Consider the following 17,770-nt stretch of genomic DNA (forward strand, 5'->3'; position numbering starts at 1 on the left):
CGCTTTCCCTATGATAGCTACGCCACTGAGTGTGATGTACTTTTATACATGGGAGTGTCACTGTTTCATAGCGAACTGCTTATAAACAATAAATTTTATGAATTCAAGTGTCTCACGTTCTCTGGTGTAATCTCGCAATTTACACTAATCAATAGACGAACAAGTTGAATACATATTCTTTATTACAATACTTAGACAGTACACACAGTTTCAGTTTCATTTCCAACTGATTACATAGTTATTAGGAAGAAGGATGCTGTAGAAACTTTGAGTGTATGTCACTATCTAGAAACAAGTCGATTTATTTTTACACTACTTGTGATATCAGTGAATAAATGTAATTTTAAATTTACCTATTTATTTATGTGGATAATGCTTAAATAAAACAACAACAATACACTATATATAATTACCAGTTTATGTATTCACATCGTTACAGTTACAATGTTTTGACTTTTTTTATTGGATGTCAATTTACTAACGTCAGATAGAAACAATGGGTGTGCCATTCACCGTTTTTTAATAAATCCGTATTTATTTTACAAATTTTTTTATACACGAATGACATTGACTTATTTATTAACGGTTAAAAATGTTGCACACATAAAATTTATATATTTTTGTCACTTGCAACTCATTAGCATTATTGCAAGGTGTAGAACCAAAAATGGATTTAAGCTTACATGGTCGACTTCAACTGAAACACGTTTTATGTCAACACGAGTAAATCAACAATATTAATATTATTAATATTAATTACGCATGACTATTACGTTAAAATCAAATGATTTTCATTCGACACCACGTGTATACATTTATAAGTAAACAAAGGTGCAAGGTGTTTTGTATAAAACAATTTATATTGAATTAAACAATCACAAATTGACATAAAAAGCCACTGAGTTTCTTTCGCCAATTCTTCTCAGGTCAGCGCACATTCTTTTCCGATGGTAGCTTTTAATATGACAATCAATAAGTAAGTGTAATGCTTCTATATTGAATAAAGGAATTTATTTGATTTGATACGAAAGGCGATCTTATCGCTTAGAAAGCAATCTCTTACAGACAACTTGATAATGAATATTGATAGTCTACTGTGCTGTACTGATACTAACAGTCGTGTTTACAAATATTATATTTGCGAAGTTGTCAGGTCAGAATTTAGTCAGGAATAGCTGCTAATAGTCTTTACTCGTTAGAAATAAAAAAGGAGTGTGGCCGATAACTTAGACTAGAAATACGGACTCCGTATATGCTCCGTATACCTACAATAATTTAAATATCAGATTGTGTTAATATTTTACACGTGCGAAAATTGCTCGTTTGTTAAACTAATCTAGTAAGGAATTGGTTTCCTTATCGAACAATTCTTTAAAATAAGTTTTATATGGTTAATTCTCACATTTACGCGTAAAAGATAAAGCAACAAAACAATGGATACAGTTACTGGCTGAAACCTACGAACTCCAGAGTAAGCAAGATATATTAATTAATTTCTCTTCTTTGATATATTAATGAATTAAATGTATTTTTCAACTAATTCTTCGTAAAGTTCCAATTGTTTGTTTCTATAGGAATCGTTTTCTCTAGCATGTTCTATCACTGGACCTGATCGGTCTTCTACCATATATTCCATGTAGGTTTCAGGATTATCGAAGGTTTTCTGCGCTTTAACCGGATCCATTAGAATGTAAGGAAAAATCGCCGCCGCTTCCACCATACCAAACATTCTTGCCTTCTCGCACCAATCCAGGAAACTATCAAGATTATATTTAAAGCTCTCCATCCTTAGTTTTGAATTATTATCTAAGGATTGAAAAAAAACTGAGTAATAATGCCGCAATACTTCATTTTCGTAACACTCGCGAAATTTTCTCGACGTAGTTAGGTATAAAAACGCCATGACGTCGAAGGCCGGTGGAGCAAAACGCGTACACTGATAATCTACAAGCACAGCATTCGTGACGAGATCTCCATTATAACGAAACAAGATGTTATTTATCCATAAATCCTTATGTATGATGACATTTAAAGTGTCTTCGTATACTTTTAAACTTTCACATGTCTTAATATAAAATTCAACTAATCGTCCCTCCAAATCGTCTGGATACTTTTTAGAATTTATTGACAGTTCTTTTAGAAATTTGCTCGTTAATTTTGCAGCTGTGTGTAACCACGGCGAGTCGATAAATATCGGTTCTGTCATAATATGACTACAATCATCTAGAAAGTGGTATGATCGCTTTCCATTGGCAGTTTTCTTTGTAATATAGTTGAAGAAGGCTGCATGAAAGCGAGCGATGGATGTTACGGCGACCATTACGTGATTTTTATCTAAATATTTCTTAGCAGGAAACGATTTGTATCCTTCCGCGCAGAGATCGGGCATCACTAATATGTTTTCAGAGTAAATATAAGCTTTCGGTCGCCAGGGGTTTGGATCTGTAATAAAATATTACGATTTATGTATTTCTACCGTCTGGACAGACTTGAAACATCTGACTGTCAACAATATATCAGATGTAAGGCTTTATAAAACTGGTGAAACTCAGCCAGACTTGTATGTATTTTTGTTTTTGTATCGTTGATATAGGTTTTATATTTCTTATGGTCGTTAAAAATAGGCTCAATAATTTCAGAAGTCTGATTATCCCTTAAAATTTGCGATTCGTGTAACATCCTCTCTAAACTTGGAAACAAATAAATCAAAGAATACACATAGAGGTAGAGCTTTGTGCAAATCACTTAGCCTAGCACTAAACAGTATTATTTATTATTGTTGTGTTCCGGTTAAGTAAATAGTAAGTGACCCATTGTAATTACAGGCACAAAGGACATAATTTCTTAGACATTTAGGAATGTATATGAGAGGTTGTGAACACTTACCATCATATGAATCTTTCGCCAGCCTGCCTATCAGATCTAAGCTACGCGCATCATACAAACTTGTGTTCATTATAATAATATGCTGAGGAATGGACACAACAATGCTTTTAGGTGGCTCGTGTACATGGTTCTATGGAATCGTGCGCAGATGTGCTGCAGCCATAATCGTGAGTAGCACTCTTCCCGACACGATGGCTTATAAGTTGGACCTAACTAAGCATTACATGACAATTTTTTTACTATAAAACTTACCCTCCGTCCCCTCCATCCCCTCCATCTCTTCAAACAATTTGAACATTAAAGCTTCCCTCTTATTAAACTGATTTTGCGTAATAAATTCAGCCTTCGGCTGATTACTCATGGGTATGGATTTAACGAACAAGTGTATCTTCCTTACAAAGTCCTCCTTCACGTGAAGCGTCAGCCTTAAGTGATCCCCGAGGAACCCTGCGATACCCTCGGTTGCCGATTTGAGATCATAGCTAACAAGCTGAGCTCCAGATTTGGCAAGCCTATCCAATATATGTTGTAGTTGCTTCGCACTCAAAAGTTCTTCGAGACTTTTAGCACTTTCAGCAGAGAACTCCATTTTTGAATTCTCGAGACTTCTTTGAACGAAACCTATTCAATACACAGGTTTTATACAATGGAGAATTTATTTATAAGATAATTTTATTGATCTTTGTCTTCTATTTATTGTTTCATAAATAGGAAATTATATGCATTTGTTTTGACGAAATAGAACCTTGGGTTGTTGCGAATAAGGTCCTTATTATTCCAAAACTTATCTCTGAAGCATTCGTAGGAGATAAGGCGTTTGTATATATTTCGTTTTGTACTATTGATTGTGGGCTTACAATACACGTTGTTTTAAATATTGAACTTCCATTGTCACGTTATTTCAAATGCACGCCGAATCATTTGACTGCAGATAACGTGCCTCGACAAATAAAACGTACTAAATCATGTCAATTTCATTTGGAAATATACTTTTTATATAATCAAAAATCACTCGACTAGTTGTTTAAACAAAAAGTTTAGAGGCATTGTGATCTATATTGATATTCGCTAATATATGAATAAAACACAAATTCATTTTTAAGTAACTTTATTATCTAAATGTTGTTTAAAAAAGCTTCAACAATTGGCGTAGTCGGCTTATTAGCACTTGCAATGAACTATAAAATAAAAAAGATAACTTATTTTGTGATATTCGCTTCTTACTACGCCAATTGAATCGACTTATTAATCATTCAACGACTAATATCCTATGTAACTGATGCTAATAATATCTTATAATAATAAAAATAATCTTCATAAAGCTTTAAAACGGAAGATCTGGTCGTAAAGGAAGACAATCTTATTATATTTATATACAATTCAATATCAGAGGCACTTACTGGCAAGATTTATTCTAACATACTTCATAATATAACATGTAAATATTTAAATAATTGTCATTTATATAAAAACTACGATCTTAGATATCTTTATCAGTCTTAAAAATAAAAATATAACAAATATGTTGTGAGAATATATTCGGAAGACCACAGTGACATTTAACACATTGAAAACTTAAACAAAGTAAGCCTTAATGCATCGACATAAGGTACATAATACAAAAAATGAATTACATTCAATTGGAATGCTGTTTCCTTTTCACTGAGTACTACAGAGCATCTGTCAATATATATATATATATATACAATTAATTTTACGATTTGTTTTAAAGTAATACTAATACACAATATAAACATATAGGTCTCATATACATTTATAAAGTTAAATGTCATGTAATATGTCATATTTAAATGTAAACTTTGTTAAGACATAGTACAATATACAATGCATATATGATGATTTGAGATAGTAATATATCTTAACAATCTTTGTTTATGGAATGTATTAAACCTAATTGTCATGTATAATATTTATAGAATGTTATCTATCAACATTAAATATAGTATAAAAAGAAGCACGTCATATTAATTTGTATACAATATAAAAATGAAAATACTTATATTTTACTAATATATAAAAGAATTAATTCCATAAAGCACTATAATATTCGAGAAAATGTACATTTGTATTTTTTCGTGTTCGGTCTCTTTCTGTTTACAAAGTCTTTCTTGACCAAGCAGTTCAAAAAGGCCTATCTCATATGGTGCTCATGTCCCTGCTGTGGGCCCTACGGGCGTTGACGCTTCCGTCCCGACCCTTTATCGACGACTTCAATCATTATAATTTAATTTTGATTTGTATATAGTTATTTTAATAATGCGAGTAAATAATTTTATGACAACGCCCGATTTAAAAATAAAGATACAACTTTTTGAAAAGTAGATCAGTGATTAAAAATATATTTATATATCGTACTTTGGAGTGTCAATGGCGAGATACATAATTATGCAACTAAGTATCACTACTAACGAACTTGAAATATATATTAATTCAATCAAAGTATTACAAAATCCATTGTAATAAACACATATTTACTTTAAATGCAAATGTAATGACGTCATAATTTTAAATTACGCACAATTTAATTCGTAGAAAAGAGTAATTACTGACGTAACCCGAACCACTCTATGTTTTTTAAAAATATCTTTAAATTCAAGCCGTTTTAAGAGTCTGCTTGACTAAGGTACATATATTTTGATTATGGTACGTGCGTATTAGATGTAACTTAGTAAATTTTTAACTTTAACTTTGACGTTTCTTAAATTCAAAACATTTGTAAAAATACATTGGTAAAGAAGGCATATTATTCAGTACAAGATTATACGGATGATAAAAAAGCGTGGAGTTAATACTTGTTGACTTCCAGGCAGGATATATAACATACCTATATAATTGTATTTTACTAAGATTACTGTATTTTGAAATGTTGAAAAAGAGTAACTACTGAGTTTCTAGCCAATTCTTCTCGGTAGAATCTACATTCCGAACCGGTGGTAGCTTCACTTAATATAATAATGATTTATTTTTTCGTTCCAGAATAGCAGACAAGAAATATGGCTGAACAAATTAGTTGTGTTAACTGGTGCTGTTTATAAAGCAAATATTACATACATATATTTTTGGTGCTCTCAGGCTTAGAAGGGAATAAAAAGTTTATATCATTTGGTATATCTTGTCTATCGATAAAGAAGTGCAACATTTATATGTATTGAATAAAAAGATGTGTTTGATTTTGTTAGCACTTATAACAGCTAAAAGCCGATGGTGAAAAATCTTACCATAACAGTTTCAAATAGATTTTTTCGTAAACTAGAATAACCCGTCAATTTTAATGAATATTTATTACATATAGGTTTAGGCTTTCGACGAATTTTCATGAAATTTGAATGCAAAAATACATTTCTTCAGAATTACATACGATTGTAGTCCATCTTTCTTATATTACAATATCTTTTAGAAATATAAATATAGTAACGGATTTTCTCAATATTTCTTAAAATAAAAAATGCACGTATTGGCTGAGCTAACATTAAGATCTACTGGAAGACACGCGGCGGTAGCGATGAACGCTCACGCGGACGAGTCGCGCAGCAGGCGCGCCAGGTGCGTGAGCGCGCAGGGCAGCGGGCGCGGCGGGTGCGGCGGCAGGTAGTGGTGCGGCGCGGCGGGCGGGGGGGGCACGCGCCACGCCACCACGTGCTCGCGGCCCGTCGTCTGCGACGCGCTCACCGTGAACAGCACGCGCCGCTCCCACGCCGCGCGCAGCGCCGCCAGCACCTGCCGGCCCAGCGGCGTGTCCGGCAGCAGCGAGTGGCGCGGGAAGCCCACGGCGTAGTAGGGCGCGCCGGGCCGCGGGTGGCGCGCGCCCTGCCGCCCCGAGCGGAAGTCGTACGTCACGAGGATGGACGCGGCGTGCGGGTGGCCGGGCAGCGCGCCGGGCTCGCGGCGCCACGCCATGGAGCCCGGCGGCTGCTCGCCGGCCCGGCGCCGCCGCGCGCGCCGCCCGTACTGCGCGCCGCACACGAGGCACGCGATGTAGGGCCGCTCGCCGCCGGCGCGCAGGCGCTCCAGGTGCTCGCGCAGGCAGCGCAGGTGCAGCACGTGGTGGCAGGCGGCCAGCGCCACGGCGCGCGCGGCCCGCGGGTCGGGGTCGGCGGGGTCGGGCTCGTGCGGGTCCAGCGCGTCGTGCGGGTCCAGCGGGCGCGCGCAGGCCCAGCACAGCGCGCCCCACTGCGGCCGCGACACGTCGGACACCCAGCGCCAGATGCTCTCCTCGTCCTCGCTGTCGCCCTCGCCCTCGCCGTCGCCGTCGCCGTCGCCGTCGCCGTCCGTCGCGCCGTCGAGCCCCGTGTCCGCCGTCACGGACAGCTGGTGTAGTTCGGCGCTTAGTTTGCAGTCTGTCGACGAGTGGAATGATTACATCACGACAGAGATTGCATCAAGTTAAATTATCTACAAATTAGACTAAGTGGCTAGTTACAAGTTGGACTGAGTCGCTTACCCCACTTGTAATTTGTAATTTTGTACAAATACGAATATACTATTCATAAAAGTAGATGTTAGTTTGTATATATGTATGATGATAGATAGAAATGCATGTTGGTGGCGCATTGGTGACGTAAGGAGTGGTTAATATTTATTACAGCGCCATTGTCTATGGGCGGTAGTGACCACTTACCATCAGGTGACCTATTTGCTAGTCCGCCTACCGATATCATAAAAAAAAGTCTCAGTTCCAAGAGTTCGTTGCGCAGTACGTTTCGTGATACCTATATTCCGGTCGTCAGAGGCAGTCAACAAGTCCGGCCCGGAGTCGGCCGCCTCGAAGACATCGTCGCTGCCCGCACTGCAGTTCAACAGCTCCCCCACTACCGCTTGCTGACAGAAACAAATAAAAAAGTTTGAGAATTTAACAAGTCATGTATTCATTTTTTTAATAATATATTACCTTTTTAATAATATTTATTCATTCATAGACCAATTAATAAAACTCCAGTTCCTTACGTCGAAGATATTTCCTTGAAATTTTACGAAATTTACGAATATTTTACGCGGCAATCAGTACATGTACTGTTAGAAAAACAGGTCGGTTGCATATATTCGGGCCGCGGCCCGCGGCGCCGGGCGGCTCACCTGCAGGCTGTCCTTGCTCTCGTGGCTGAGGTAGGTGGACACGGTGTCGACGCTGTGGCGGCGCGCCGAGCGCGTGCTGCTGCTCTCGGTGTCGGTGTGGCGCTGCTCGTGCTCGCGCTCGCGCTCGCGCTCGTGTTCGCGCTCGCGCTCGCGCTCGTGCTCGGCGGCCGCGGCGGCTGCGGCCTTGCTGTTGTTGCCTAAGCGCCACCAGAGCCGATTAAATAATCTTACCTGAGCCAATACCATTATATCTGTCTATCCTCCATCTTTATAATTATAAATCAATGTATAAATCAAATAATCTTACTAAATATATTCAGATTGTGTAATATTTGTCGAGCCAATCCTGGCTTCCTGTCCTTGGGAGAGGCACTTCGCGCTCCATTCCTCTCCCTCGAGTCCCGCGCGGAGTGCGTATGCGCCGGTGCAGACTTTACGGACTGCACAGATTTAGCAGACTTCACGGACTGCATTGACTGAACCGATTGGACTGAATGCACACTGGAACCCGTGTGCTGTTGGGGTATTCGGGTTCTTCTTGCTGGAGTAAAAGGGTACATTATATAATTAAAATGAGCATCCTACAGAATGATAATTACATCACATCAAATGTATGAATCTCTCAGACTGCCTGAGAGCAGATACTGTTGACACGAGCTCACGAGGATCTCGCAATATTAAGCTAAAATAATGGAGCGCTTACCGTCGAGGCAAGGACGCTCGGGCGGAATGGGCGCGTGTTGTGGGTGCGGGGGGTGAGGCGGCGGAGCGAGCGGGGTGAGGGGAGCGGGCGGCGCCGTGGAGCGCGTCAGAGGGTAGGGGGGGTGCGCGGCGCGACGTAGCAGCCGCAGGGGGGCCGCGCCGCCCCCACGCGCCGTCATACTGGACACGCACAGCACCCAGCCCTCCCACTGCACTACGTCCATGCCGCGAGACCACGCCTCCTCCAGTCGACATTGCACCTACCGCAAAATTATAAATTAATAACATATTAAACAAACATGCACATATATTTCTCTCCCAAAAATATTTTCATGACTAGAAATATGAGATTACAAACCGTTACCAGCTTAAAAAATAATGACTACTATACAATACTATACAGCCTGTCTATATATTAGCTACACAGCATTGTGATCATAACTTTCTCTGTTAATATACATTTTAAAAAAAAGTTCATCGGCCACATTTATAATAATATTTTTCATAAACTGATTTGTACACAGCAACCATTAATTACTGTGGTAGTTAATTGCAGCCATAACTCGTCTAACTAAACTACCAATGACCCAAGTACTTAAACATATAAATGAATATAGTAATGCCTGGAACGACCCACCAACCTCCATGGGCAGGGGGTCGTATCTGAGCTCGGCGGCGCGCGGCGGGTCGGCGAGTCGCGCCCACTCCCAGCGCGCCCCGCGACCTCCCGGCGACTGCACGCTGTAGCACGAGCGACGCACCGCACACTCGCCCACACCTGATACAAGCAACTAGAGATGAGACTCTTGTGACACTGCTTTATTAAAATTAGTGTTATTATACATCAACATTTGTAGATGTCAAAAATTTAGAAATAAAGAAACGTTAATTTAGGAAGGCCCAGTGGTTAGAACGCGAGCATCTTAACCGATGATTTCGGGTTCAAACCCAGGCAGGCACCACTGAATTTTCATGTGCTTAATTTGTGTTTATAATTGATCTCATGCTCGGCGGTGAAGGAAAACATCGTGAGGAAACCTGCATGTGTCTAATTTCAACGAAATTCTGCCACATGTGTATTCCACCAACCCGCATTGGAGCAGCGTGGTGGAATATGCTCCATACCTTCTCCTCAAAGGGAGAGGAGGCCTTAGCCCAGCAGTGGGAAATTTACAGGCTGTTTATGTTTTATGTTATGTAATTTAGGAAAGCAAGAAACATTAGAGCACTAAAATCTAACCCTGGCCAAGTCGAATATTTTTCATTAAAAGTTTCAAAGTCAAAATATATTAATCAAAAATACTAGAAATTGGTTTATTGCTTGAAGTTTGATTTAGGTATTACTGTATATATAATTAATGTTTCCATTTCAATTTTGAATGTGCTTTTTAAATATTGCCACATTAGAAAATATATAATAACATCAAAAACAAATACACACACTTATCTGATTAAATACAATTCACAAACAATTTTTACCTGGTGTGTCTGAGCTTTGAGTAAGTGTACGTAGATTGACATAGTGTCCTTTGAGTGCTGGCTCTGCGTCGGCCAGTACTACTCTCGTTAGTTTCTTAGCGTGAGCTCTCTCTAAAGTGCGTGCGACTCCAGGGGAGTGGGGTAGCCACTGCCCGTCTTGCTGCCACTCCCATACCACCACAGAATGAACAGACGACATCACACTGCAGTTGTCATATCCTTTAAAGAAAAATTTTCAATTGAACTTTATAGAAAAATTGGATAAATTTCAAATATGGTTTTTATTTGCAATAAACGAAACGACCAATGTTTTCACCTTATCTATTATTTACACTTATACAATCTTAATGTTTACATTATCGGTGACTAATGTCCCATTTGTTTTATAACTACTTTTAAGCTTTAATAAAACTTTAATCGTTCCTCTTTTTGCAAACATAAAGGCTACAATATATTTCATAATCCATAGAACGGATAAATAAATACTGTTAAAGGCACATACCAATTCCAATTAGTTTTAAACGGCCTGAAACTCGATACACATCAAACAGTACTTATTATTTAATAAATTTCATTGTCTATTATCACTTTTCAACTTATTTTAACAGTTATTTATATTAAAATAAAACATTTAGTATCTAAGGATATTTTAAAGTAGGAAACGAGTTATAAAACTCGTTATTATATGTAAATCACAACTTTTTTCTCGTGAAAGGCGAGAGACCAATGGAATAAGGAATTCGATGTCGTTGTCGTTGATTGACGCTTGTTGCTATTATACTTGACATTTGACACCAATGTCATTAAAAATTGTAAATTATAAACACAGTACAGATATATTAAAATATGCTTTTGCAGTATTTATTTTAAAAAATGCTTTACTATAATAAATATAAAATTTATATATTATAAACGTGTCGTATATATAACAGATGTACATCACGCATGTATTAGGTAAGGACGAATATTGAAAATAGAACATACTTGTTTACAAAAAAAAAACCGTAACTATAATGATATGTCAACAATTGCTCTTAATTAGCGCGTTCCTCCAAATTTACTTTTTGACAAAACTGAAAATGTAGTTTGCACTTTGCAATAAATACTCTGTGCTTTTGACTTTGACAACTAAATGATTGGATTGATTTGGTATTTAGTTATCGGCTTTTTCAATAGAGAAATTTTCGTCGGCGTCTTTTATTAGAATCGAAACAAACAAATATTTAAGGTCCATAACAATGTCGTATAATAAATGTATGTAAAAATGTTATGTGTTATATGATTTATAGTTTTATACATTTATAGATTTATGTGGCTTTTAAAAATCTAGTATTAATTTTAACTTTTATACTAAATAAATGTTTATTTAGCATAAAAGTTAAAGTTACTATTATTTAATATTTTTTGTTCTCTTGTAATCAGATGGAACACGCAATCCTGGCCGCTACAATTCTACAAGACGATTTGTGAGAGCAGGAGAGGTGAGAGAAATGCTTCAGTTGAATTTACATTTTTTTTTTTCAACTTTTACTACCATGAATAACAGACTATATATTATCACAGCTATATGACGGGCTCCTAGATACCTCTGGCGCTGGCCCCAAAGTCACGAGTTACTCACTAACTGTGCCAAGCCATTATATGTCCTTAAGCATATACTGTATGAGTTGTGTTGACATGGTGCTACCCATCTCTTACAGTATCTGACTTTCACCAATAGTGCTGTTTACAAATGATGTTTGTTTTTCGATATTTTTAAGTGCAGCCTTTGGTGTGCCTTTCTGGACTTGGTGTAAGCCTCTTAGAGAGTGACTATAGGCTGAGAAATCATTATGGTCACGAAAAAGCAGTTTCGTGAACATGCTGAGTTCTCTAGACTTAATTAGTCAGTAAGCTGATCTGGATTCCTAATATGTGAAGACCTTCTGGAATTGCAACAGTCTGTTATACTAGTTATAGACTTGTGAGTATTTATGGTGCTATAATTTCATTGGGTCGAGATCATAGTAGGAATGTGGTGTAACATGGCTATCATGCACTCATTTTTACGTTATGGAAGGTGTGTGAATGTGTCCAAACTTTATGTTTAGGCTTAGTTTTCTTTCCATTTCATACATTTGTTTATCATTATAACAGAGCATATAATATATTTGAGTGAGAGGGTAGGTATGTGTGTTAGTATGTATTCGTGAATGTGGGTGCACATAGCCAACTCAGCTAACTGATGCCAGTTGAACACGGGAAGACCTCAAGGCAACTACGGCAACCATATGGGACTGCCACAACAACTTCCAAATGTTCAGTATAATAAGCCGGTGAGAAATTTTTTATATTTAAAAGTAATGAATATAAATATTAATCTCAACTTTAATCAGATTTTTATCATGAGTTTGATGATTTAATCTTGTTAACTAACTTTAATTTTTAACAATTTTTTTGTGAAAATGATAATTATGTGTGTGTTTATGAACTGAGTCCTAAGTCCAGTTAAAGGAGGATTAAACATAAATAGACAACTTTGACCTGGATTCATTGAATTAACATGATATTATTTGTTGAAATCTAAAATAATAATTAATTATATGAATTAATGGAAAATTGTAGTTTAATGTCAGCTAAGTTGTTATCAGTTTAAAATTTAATTTGATATATATAAATAAGGGAAATAGTGTTGAATTGTAAATAAAGATGTATTAAAAGGACTACCGGAGCTAAACACAAGTTTTATAATGCATAAAAGTATATGATCTAATGCAGTAAACAAAATAAAAAAAAAATATGATAATCTTCAGCATATACGCTAGTTAGATAGTGTTTTGATAACGTGATACAATTAATTTGATCTGATACAAAAAAATCATAAATTTACCTCAAAAAATATCTTTTAATGAATAAAAACTATACTTATATATGTGCAATAATTCTTATATTTTGTCAGATTATTCGACAAGCAATATACTAGGGTAATAGTTTTTTTTTTTTTAGTCTAATCTATAGATTTTTTTTATAAAGATGAAATATTATAAATCGTTGTAGGTATATAATTAGTTTCTCTCAATCATAGCCACCATTGAGTCAGAGTTTCAACACAGCTCGCCCAGTACCACTTCCTGTGCCTCCACCGGTAAGTAATCTTTCTCAACTTGTACACACAAAATACTTACAGTTTTAATGCACGAGTCTAACTCAAATACAAATAATTTTATTCAAGGTTGGTTTACACTTACTTTTTGATTGTCAAAGTAAAAAGAAAAAATGGTTAAGACAAAAAATAGCAAAACACATATGCATGTGCAAAATGTAACCAGGACAACATGTATGAGTTGTAATCACTGTTCATCTGACTATATTATCTGTTGTAAAGCTTTCATTACAAGTCATATCAGTTACTCCCTGTACATGTATATAATTGGTTTATATTTTATTAATTGCTTGGCAGCAACAGCAACAGCAGCAGCAACAAGAGCAGCAGCAGCCGCCACCGCAGAAGCAGCAAGATACTGAGATGAATTCTGAGGTGATGGATACTTCCGGTGGAGACGGTTCTCCTTCCCGTCCACCCTGGATGAAGTCCAAGCTTCAAGGTGGTGAGTATAGTATTCACTCTGATGGAATAATAATTAATAAAATATACCCAAATCCAATACTCAATTCCAATCAACAACAGGAATAATAATGTAATATTCCAGGAATAACGATGAATAAATCTAATCTATGATACCGATAATGGATTTTCGAAAAATGACGCATTGAATGTCGATGAAACTGTTATGGGAACTTTGGTAGTAGAACTCTTAGTAGTGCAAAATATATCTGAGTTCGCAAATCGCATGAAATACTTAAATCTATGGTTTGTTTATCTTTATTCTTACTTCGATTGGTTATATACCAATAGGCTATAGGAAATTTTATTTTAAGAAATCTAGCCTCAAGTTAGCGCACCAAATTCACGCCAATTGTCGCAGTGTAGTATCAGTTAATTTTTAAAATGTTGCACTATTCAAAAATGTGTCTCCTGTGGTTTTACCTAACCATGAATACGGTACATATTTCAAAAAGTGATTAATATTTACCCGCAGTGAAGAAGATCTCGAACAAGGAACGTCGCAGGCGTCAGAACGAGAACCTGCGCCGTCTGCTGACGCCCAAGAACGCGCTCATGGTGCTCAACGAGATCATGCCCGGGGAACAAGTCGCCAGCGTCAGTGCTCATGGGTTTTATTTGTGTTCATGTCTGAATCAGTTGTGACGCTGTGGAGTGGGGGAACATAGGACCAGACGCTTTTAGTCAACGTGCTCATTATTTTTATGAACATTTAAGAGGTTACTAGTTAGAAATATGTCTTTTATAAATAAATCCATCTTTAGAGAATTACTGTACATGATATAATCTTATCAGTCGTTTTCTCCAATCCACTTTGAACGGTGAGCGATTCAGTGACTAGAGGCTCTGGGCCAGGTTCGGGTTTGAAGTGTTTCTTTCCGAACGAGTGGTAGAATTTTGACGGTTAACAAAGTGTGAAGCTTCTGTATGTTAAATAAAGATAAGTTAATATGATCACTTAAAGCACGGAAAATATTTCTTTGTCCCCGGGGGATGGTACACTAATCTCGTCTATGTCTCGAGCAGCAGTTTAAGGTGGAAGCGGTGTCCGGTGGCGCACAGTTCTACCGGCCGAACGCGCACAGCTTCTGTGCGGACCTCACGTTGCAAGGGAACAATTACAAGGGATACGGTACGTGCGTGTGGGCTTCAATCACGCGTCACTGTAGGATCGTATCTGTCTCAAAACATAACTGATCCCCGCGTGCAATTAAGTTTATTCGGGACCGTACAGACCGCGTTCCTTTACCGACGCCGATCTTACGAATCCCACGGGGCGGGGCGCGGTCCGAATGACGGCGTGTGCTTGCAGGCGAGAACAAGCTGACGGCGCGCAACGCGGCGGCCGAGCAGGCCATCCGCGACCTCATGCTGCAGCGCATGGCGCGCCTGCTGGCCGACTCGCGCGAAGGTATGGCGCGGGCGACGTATCGGGCTTTGATATCCGCGTCCCGAATGGTCGGGTATCGTTTAAAATTACCATTCATATAGCTCCCACGTGTGTTTATTGGTATTTTACATTTGAATTTCAAGTCACGAAAGTGTACACTTTTCATATATACACACGTATACGCAGGAAACGGCTCGACCACGGGCTCGACTACGGGCTCGTGTACGGGCGCAGGTGGAGGTGCACGGGAGGGCGAGGAGCCGCAGGAGGGCGAGGGCGAGAGCGAGGAGGAGTCGCTGCCCATGATCCAGTTGGCGTCGTACGCGCTGCACAAGCTGTTCGCGGAGTGGGAGTACGAGGGCCACAAGGTGCCCAACCTCCGGCCGGCCGGCAGCGTGAGTGTCCGGTCGAGTGGCGCGTGCGTGCCCGTGCGCGCCCGTGCGTGCCCGTGCGTGCCCGTGCGCGCCCGTGCGTGCCCGTGCGTGCCCGTGCGCGCCCGTGACGCCGCCCGTGCGCAGGTGGTGGAGGGCGCGGCGGAGGCGGCGCCGACGCGGGCGAAGGCGCTGCCGGCGGGCGCGGCCGCCATGCACCCGTGCATGCTGCTCACGTACATGCGCTCGCAGCTGGAGTACCGCGAGCTGCCGCCCGAGGGCGGCCACCAGCACAACCTAGTGTTCATCATGGCCATCGACGTCGACGGCGTCACCTACGTCGGCCGCGGTGCGTGCTCGGCCCGAGGCCTCCCCCCGGGAGCCGCCGTCTTCTGATGACCGTTTCGTTCGTTTGCAGCCCAGAACAAGAAGGAGGCGCGGAAGCTAGCGGCGAAGGCGGCCTGCGAGGCGCTGTTCGACGTCAAGTTTAAAAACGTGTCCGCGTAGACCCGCGGCCCGCTCCGCCTGGGGATCGTCTGTAGATTTAAGTGAAGCAAGTGACGAGCAGAAGCGACTGACCGGGTCGATCGGTGATAATGTTTCTTATGATGAGGACGGTGCTTGACGACAGTCGTCTATCAGCCGAAATGTATTGCATGCAATGCCTGAACTTTTCATGTAATTACGATTTGATTGACGCCAATCGAACACGTCAGGCTTATTTTGCCACATTCGATCATGTGGCTTTGAATGTCTTCCACCTACCGTAACTTTCGAATTGCTCGATCATAACAACCAAAATAGTAAACGTGCCGCATTGGTATTTTGTCTTTTAAATGTTAATAACGGCCATGTTTAAAGGCGCCGCCCCCATCCGAATAGGAAATTAATTATGTATATTAATATAGTTGAAGTATTCGTCTTTAAATCTACATCAGTAGGTTGAGTTTATTCATTGACATTATTGTTTATATAGACTAAGTGGAAATAGATATAAGAATACTATAATAGTTTTGACATTGAAATGAATTTAACGAAATAAATATAATTTTACTTCTGAGAGATTCTTCTTTACGTACATGAGATCGCATTCTGCGCAATTTAAGTTGACCGGTGTGAAGTTAGGCTTTCCAAGATCTTTGCGCACTGAAAGTCGTATAAACTACCTATCATTCGGTAAAGATTTGATTGAAAACTTGTTTCGTATTATTGTCTATATTAGACGGTGATTTTTTTTCGTATAACAGTGTGTTATGAAATTTATTCGTAGTTTTTCTACACTTTTACCTCAGTATATTCGTATCCTAGGACTACTGAGGGAGGAAACCTTCACTGTCGACGATTTAGTCCCCTACTACACGATATTCATAAAATTACCAAAACAAACTTAGCAATCGTAAGAGTAGGGCAGTGTATTATAATTTGTATATTTGTAAAATACTCGCCCTCATAGACGTTGTTTAGCGGGTGTTTAGTTAAACGCTCTTTTATATATCATCACCGAATTGACATTAGGAAAGAAACAAGAAGAGTCTTCTTGGCTCTTTGAAGAGGCATCGTTTAGCTTATCCCCTTCTATAATTTTTTAGGTAAACTCACTACTTCATTCGATGACAAAACGTGTACAAAATAAACTTGAAACTCAACAATTAATTGTAACGTGACACAGATATACAAAATCAAACTATTATATATATATTAAAAATCAACAAAATGTATTATTTTGTTGATTTTATTCATGGGATCCAATTCAGTTCAATTAATTTAACTAGTGTAAATTAATTGTAAAACTACCGTTTCGGAATATAGATTAGATTCCAGCAGAACCGAACCGAAATAATCAAGAAACTTTAATTATTTTGTTAATTATATACCTTTAAAACTAAATATTCTTCATGAGTACCAAGGAATAGTAACTTTTTTACCATATTTATGAATCGGCAAACACAAAACAAATCGGAATTTAAGTAAGTTGTTCTCGACTGTTAATGAAAAACAAATTTTTTGCCTCTATTTTTTTAAACTTGTCAACGTCAGATTAACTATTTGGTTTTTATTTGAACGGTCATTGGCGGCTCGCTTCCGATACGCAACAGCCGACCAATGAGCGGTCAGTTTAGTTAATTTTGACTTTGATTAGCTTTTCAGTAACGATATAGTTTTGTATGTGTTATGAAAAAATACAGTCTTATAATTAAATTTATTTATAAGCAATATTAATAATAAAGAACATAATTGAACAAA

General features: G+C 38.8%; 3 protein-coding genes across 7 annotated transcripts; 1 reads left to right on the forward strand and 2 right to left on the reverse strand.

Moving 5' to 3' along the window:
- Positions 1–1,502: 1,502 nt before the first annotated feature.
- On the reverse strand, positions 1,503–3,501 carry LOC113393695 (uncharacterized). The gene is made up of 2 exons (XM_026630708.2): positions 3,139–3,501; positions 1,503–2,442 (listed from the first exon to the last, which is right to left on the reverse strand). The coding sequence occupies exons 1-2, from the start codon at positions 3,473–3,475 to the stop codon at positions 1,520–1,522; spliced, it is 1,260 nt and encodes a 419-aa protein (XP_026486493.2). The 5' UTR covers positions 3,476–3,501; the 3' UTR covers positions 1,503–1,519.
- Positions 3,502–6,175: 2,674 nt separating this feature from the next.
- LOC113393700 (protein deltex) lies at positions 6,176–10,941 on the reverse strand. The gene is made up of 8 exons (XM_026630720.2): positions 10,664–10,941; positions 10,162–10,380; positions 9,324–9,460; positions 8,684–8,942; positions 8,288–8,521; positions 7,981–8,177; positions 7,617–7,725; positions 6,176–7,244 (listed from the first exon to the last, which is right to left on the reverse strand). Exons 2-8 carry the CDS (start codon positions 10,358–10,360, stop codon positions 6,418–6,420), a joined length of 1,962 nt encoding a protein of 653 aa, XP_026486505.2. The 5' UTR covers positions 10,361–10,380; positions 10,664–10,941; the 3' UTR covers positions 6,176–6,417.
- A 321-nt stretch (positions 10,942–11,262) lies between these two features.
- LOC113393697 (double-stranded RNA-specific editase B2) lies at positions 11,263–17,202 on the forward strand. 5 transcript variants are annotated; one of them, XM_064216751.1, is made up of 11 exons: positions 11,263–11,415; positions 11,584–11,642; positions 11,725–12,476; positions 13,226–13,285; positions 13,601–13,748; positions 14,241–14,362; positions 14,792–14,897; positions 15,078–15,176; positions 15,342–15,550; positions 15,674–15,875; positions 15,945–17,202. In XM_064216751.1, the coding sequence occupies exons 3-11, from the start codon at positions 12,432–12,434 to the stop codon at positions 16,031–16,033; spliced, it is 1,080 nt and encodes a 359-aa protein (XP_064072821.1). In that variant the 5' UTR covers positions 11,263–11,415; positions 11,584–11,642; positions 11,725–12,431; the 3' UTR covers positions 16,034–17,202. The 5 variants fall into 5 exon arrangements, with proteins under 5 accessions (XP_064072821.1, XP_064072817.1, XP_026486496.2 ...); XM_064216747.1 differs by having other exon boundaries at positions 11,271–11,415; positions 12,393–12,476; positions 15,945–17,201; XM_026630711.2 differs by having other exon boundaries at positions 11,271–11,415; positions 12,393–12,476; positions 13,607–13,748; positions 15,945–17,201.
- The last annotated feature ends 568 nt before the right edge of the window (positions 17,203–17,770 follow it).

This window comes from Vanessa tameamea, chromosome 13, assembly GCF_037043105.1.
Source record: "Vanessa tameamea isolate UH-Manoa-2023 chromosome 13, ilVanTame1 primary haplotype, whole genome shotgun sequence".
Taxonomy (NCBI): Eukaryota; Metazoa; Arthropoda; class Insecta; order Lepidoptera; family Nymphalidae; genus Vanessa; species Vanessa tameamea.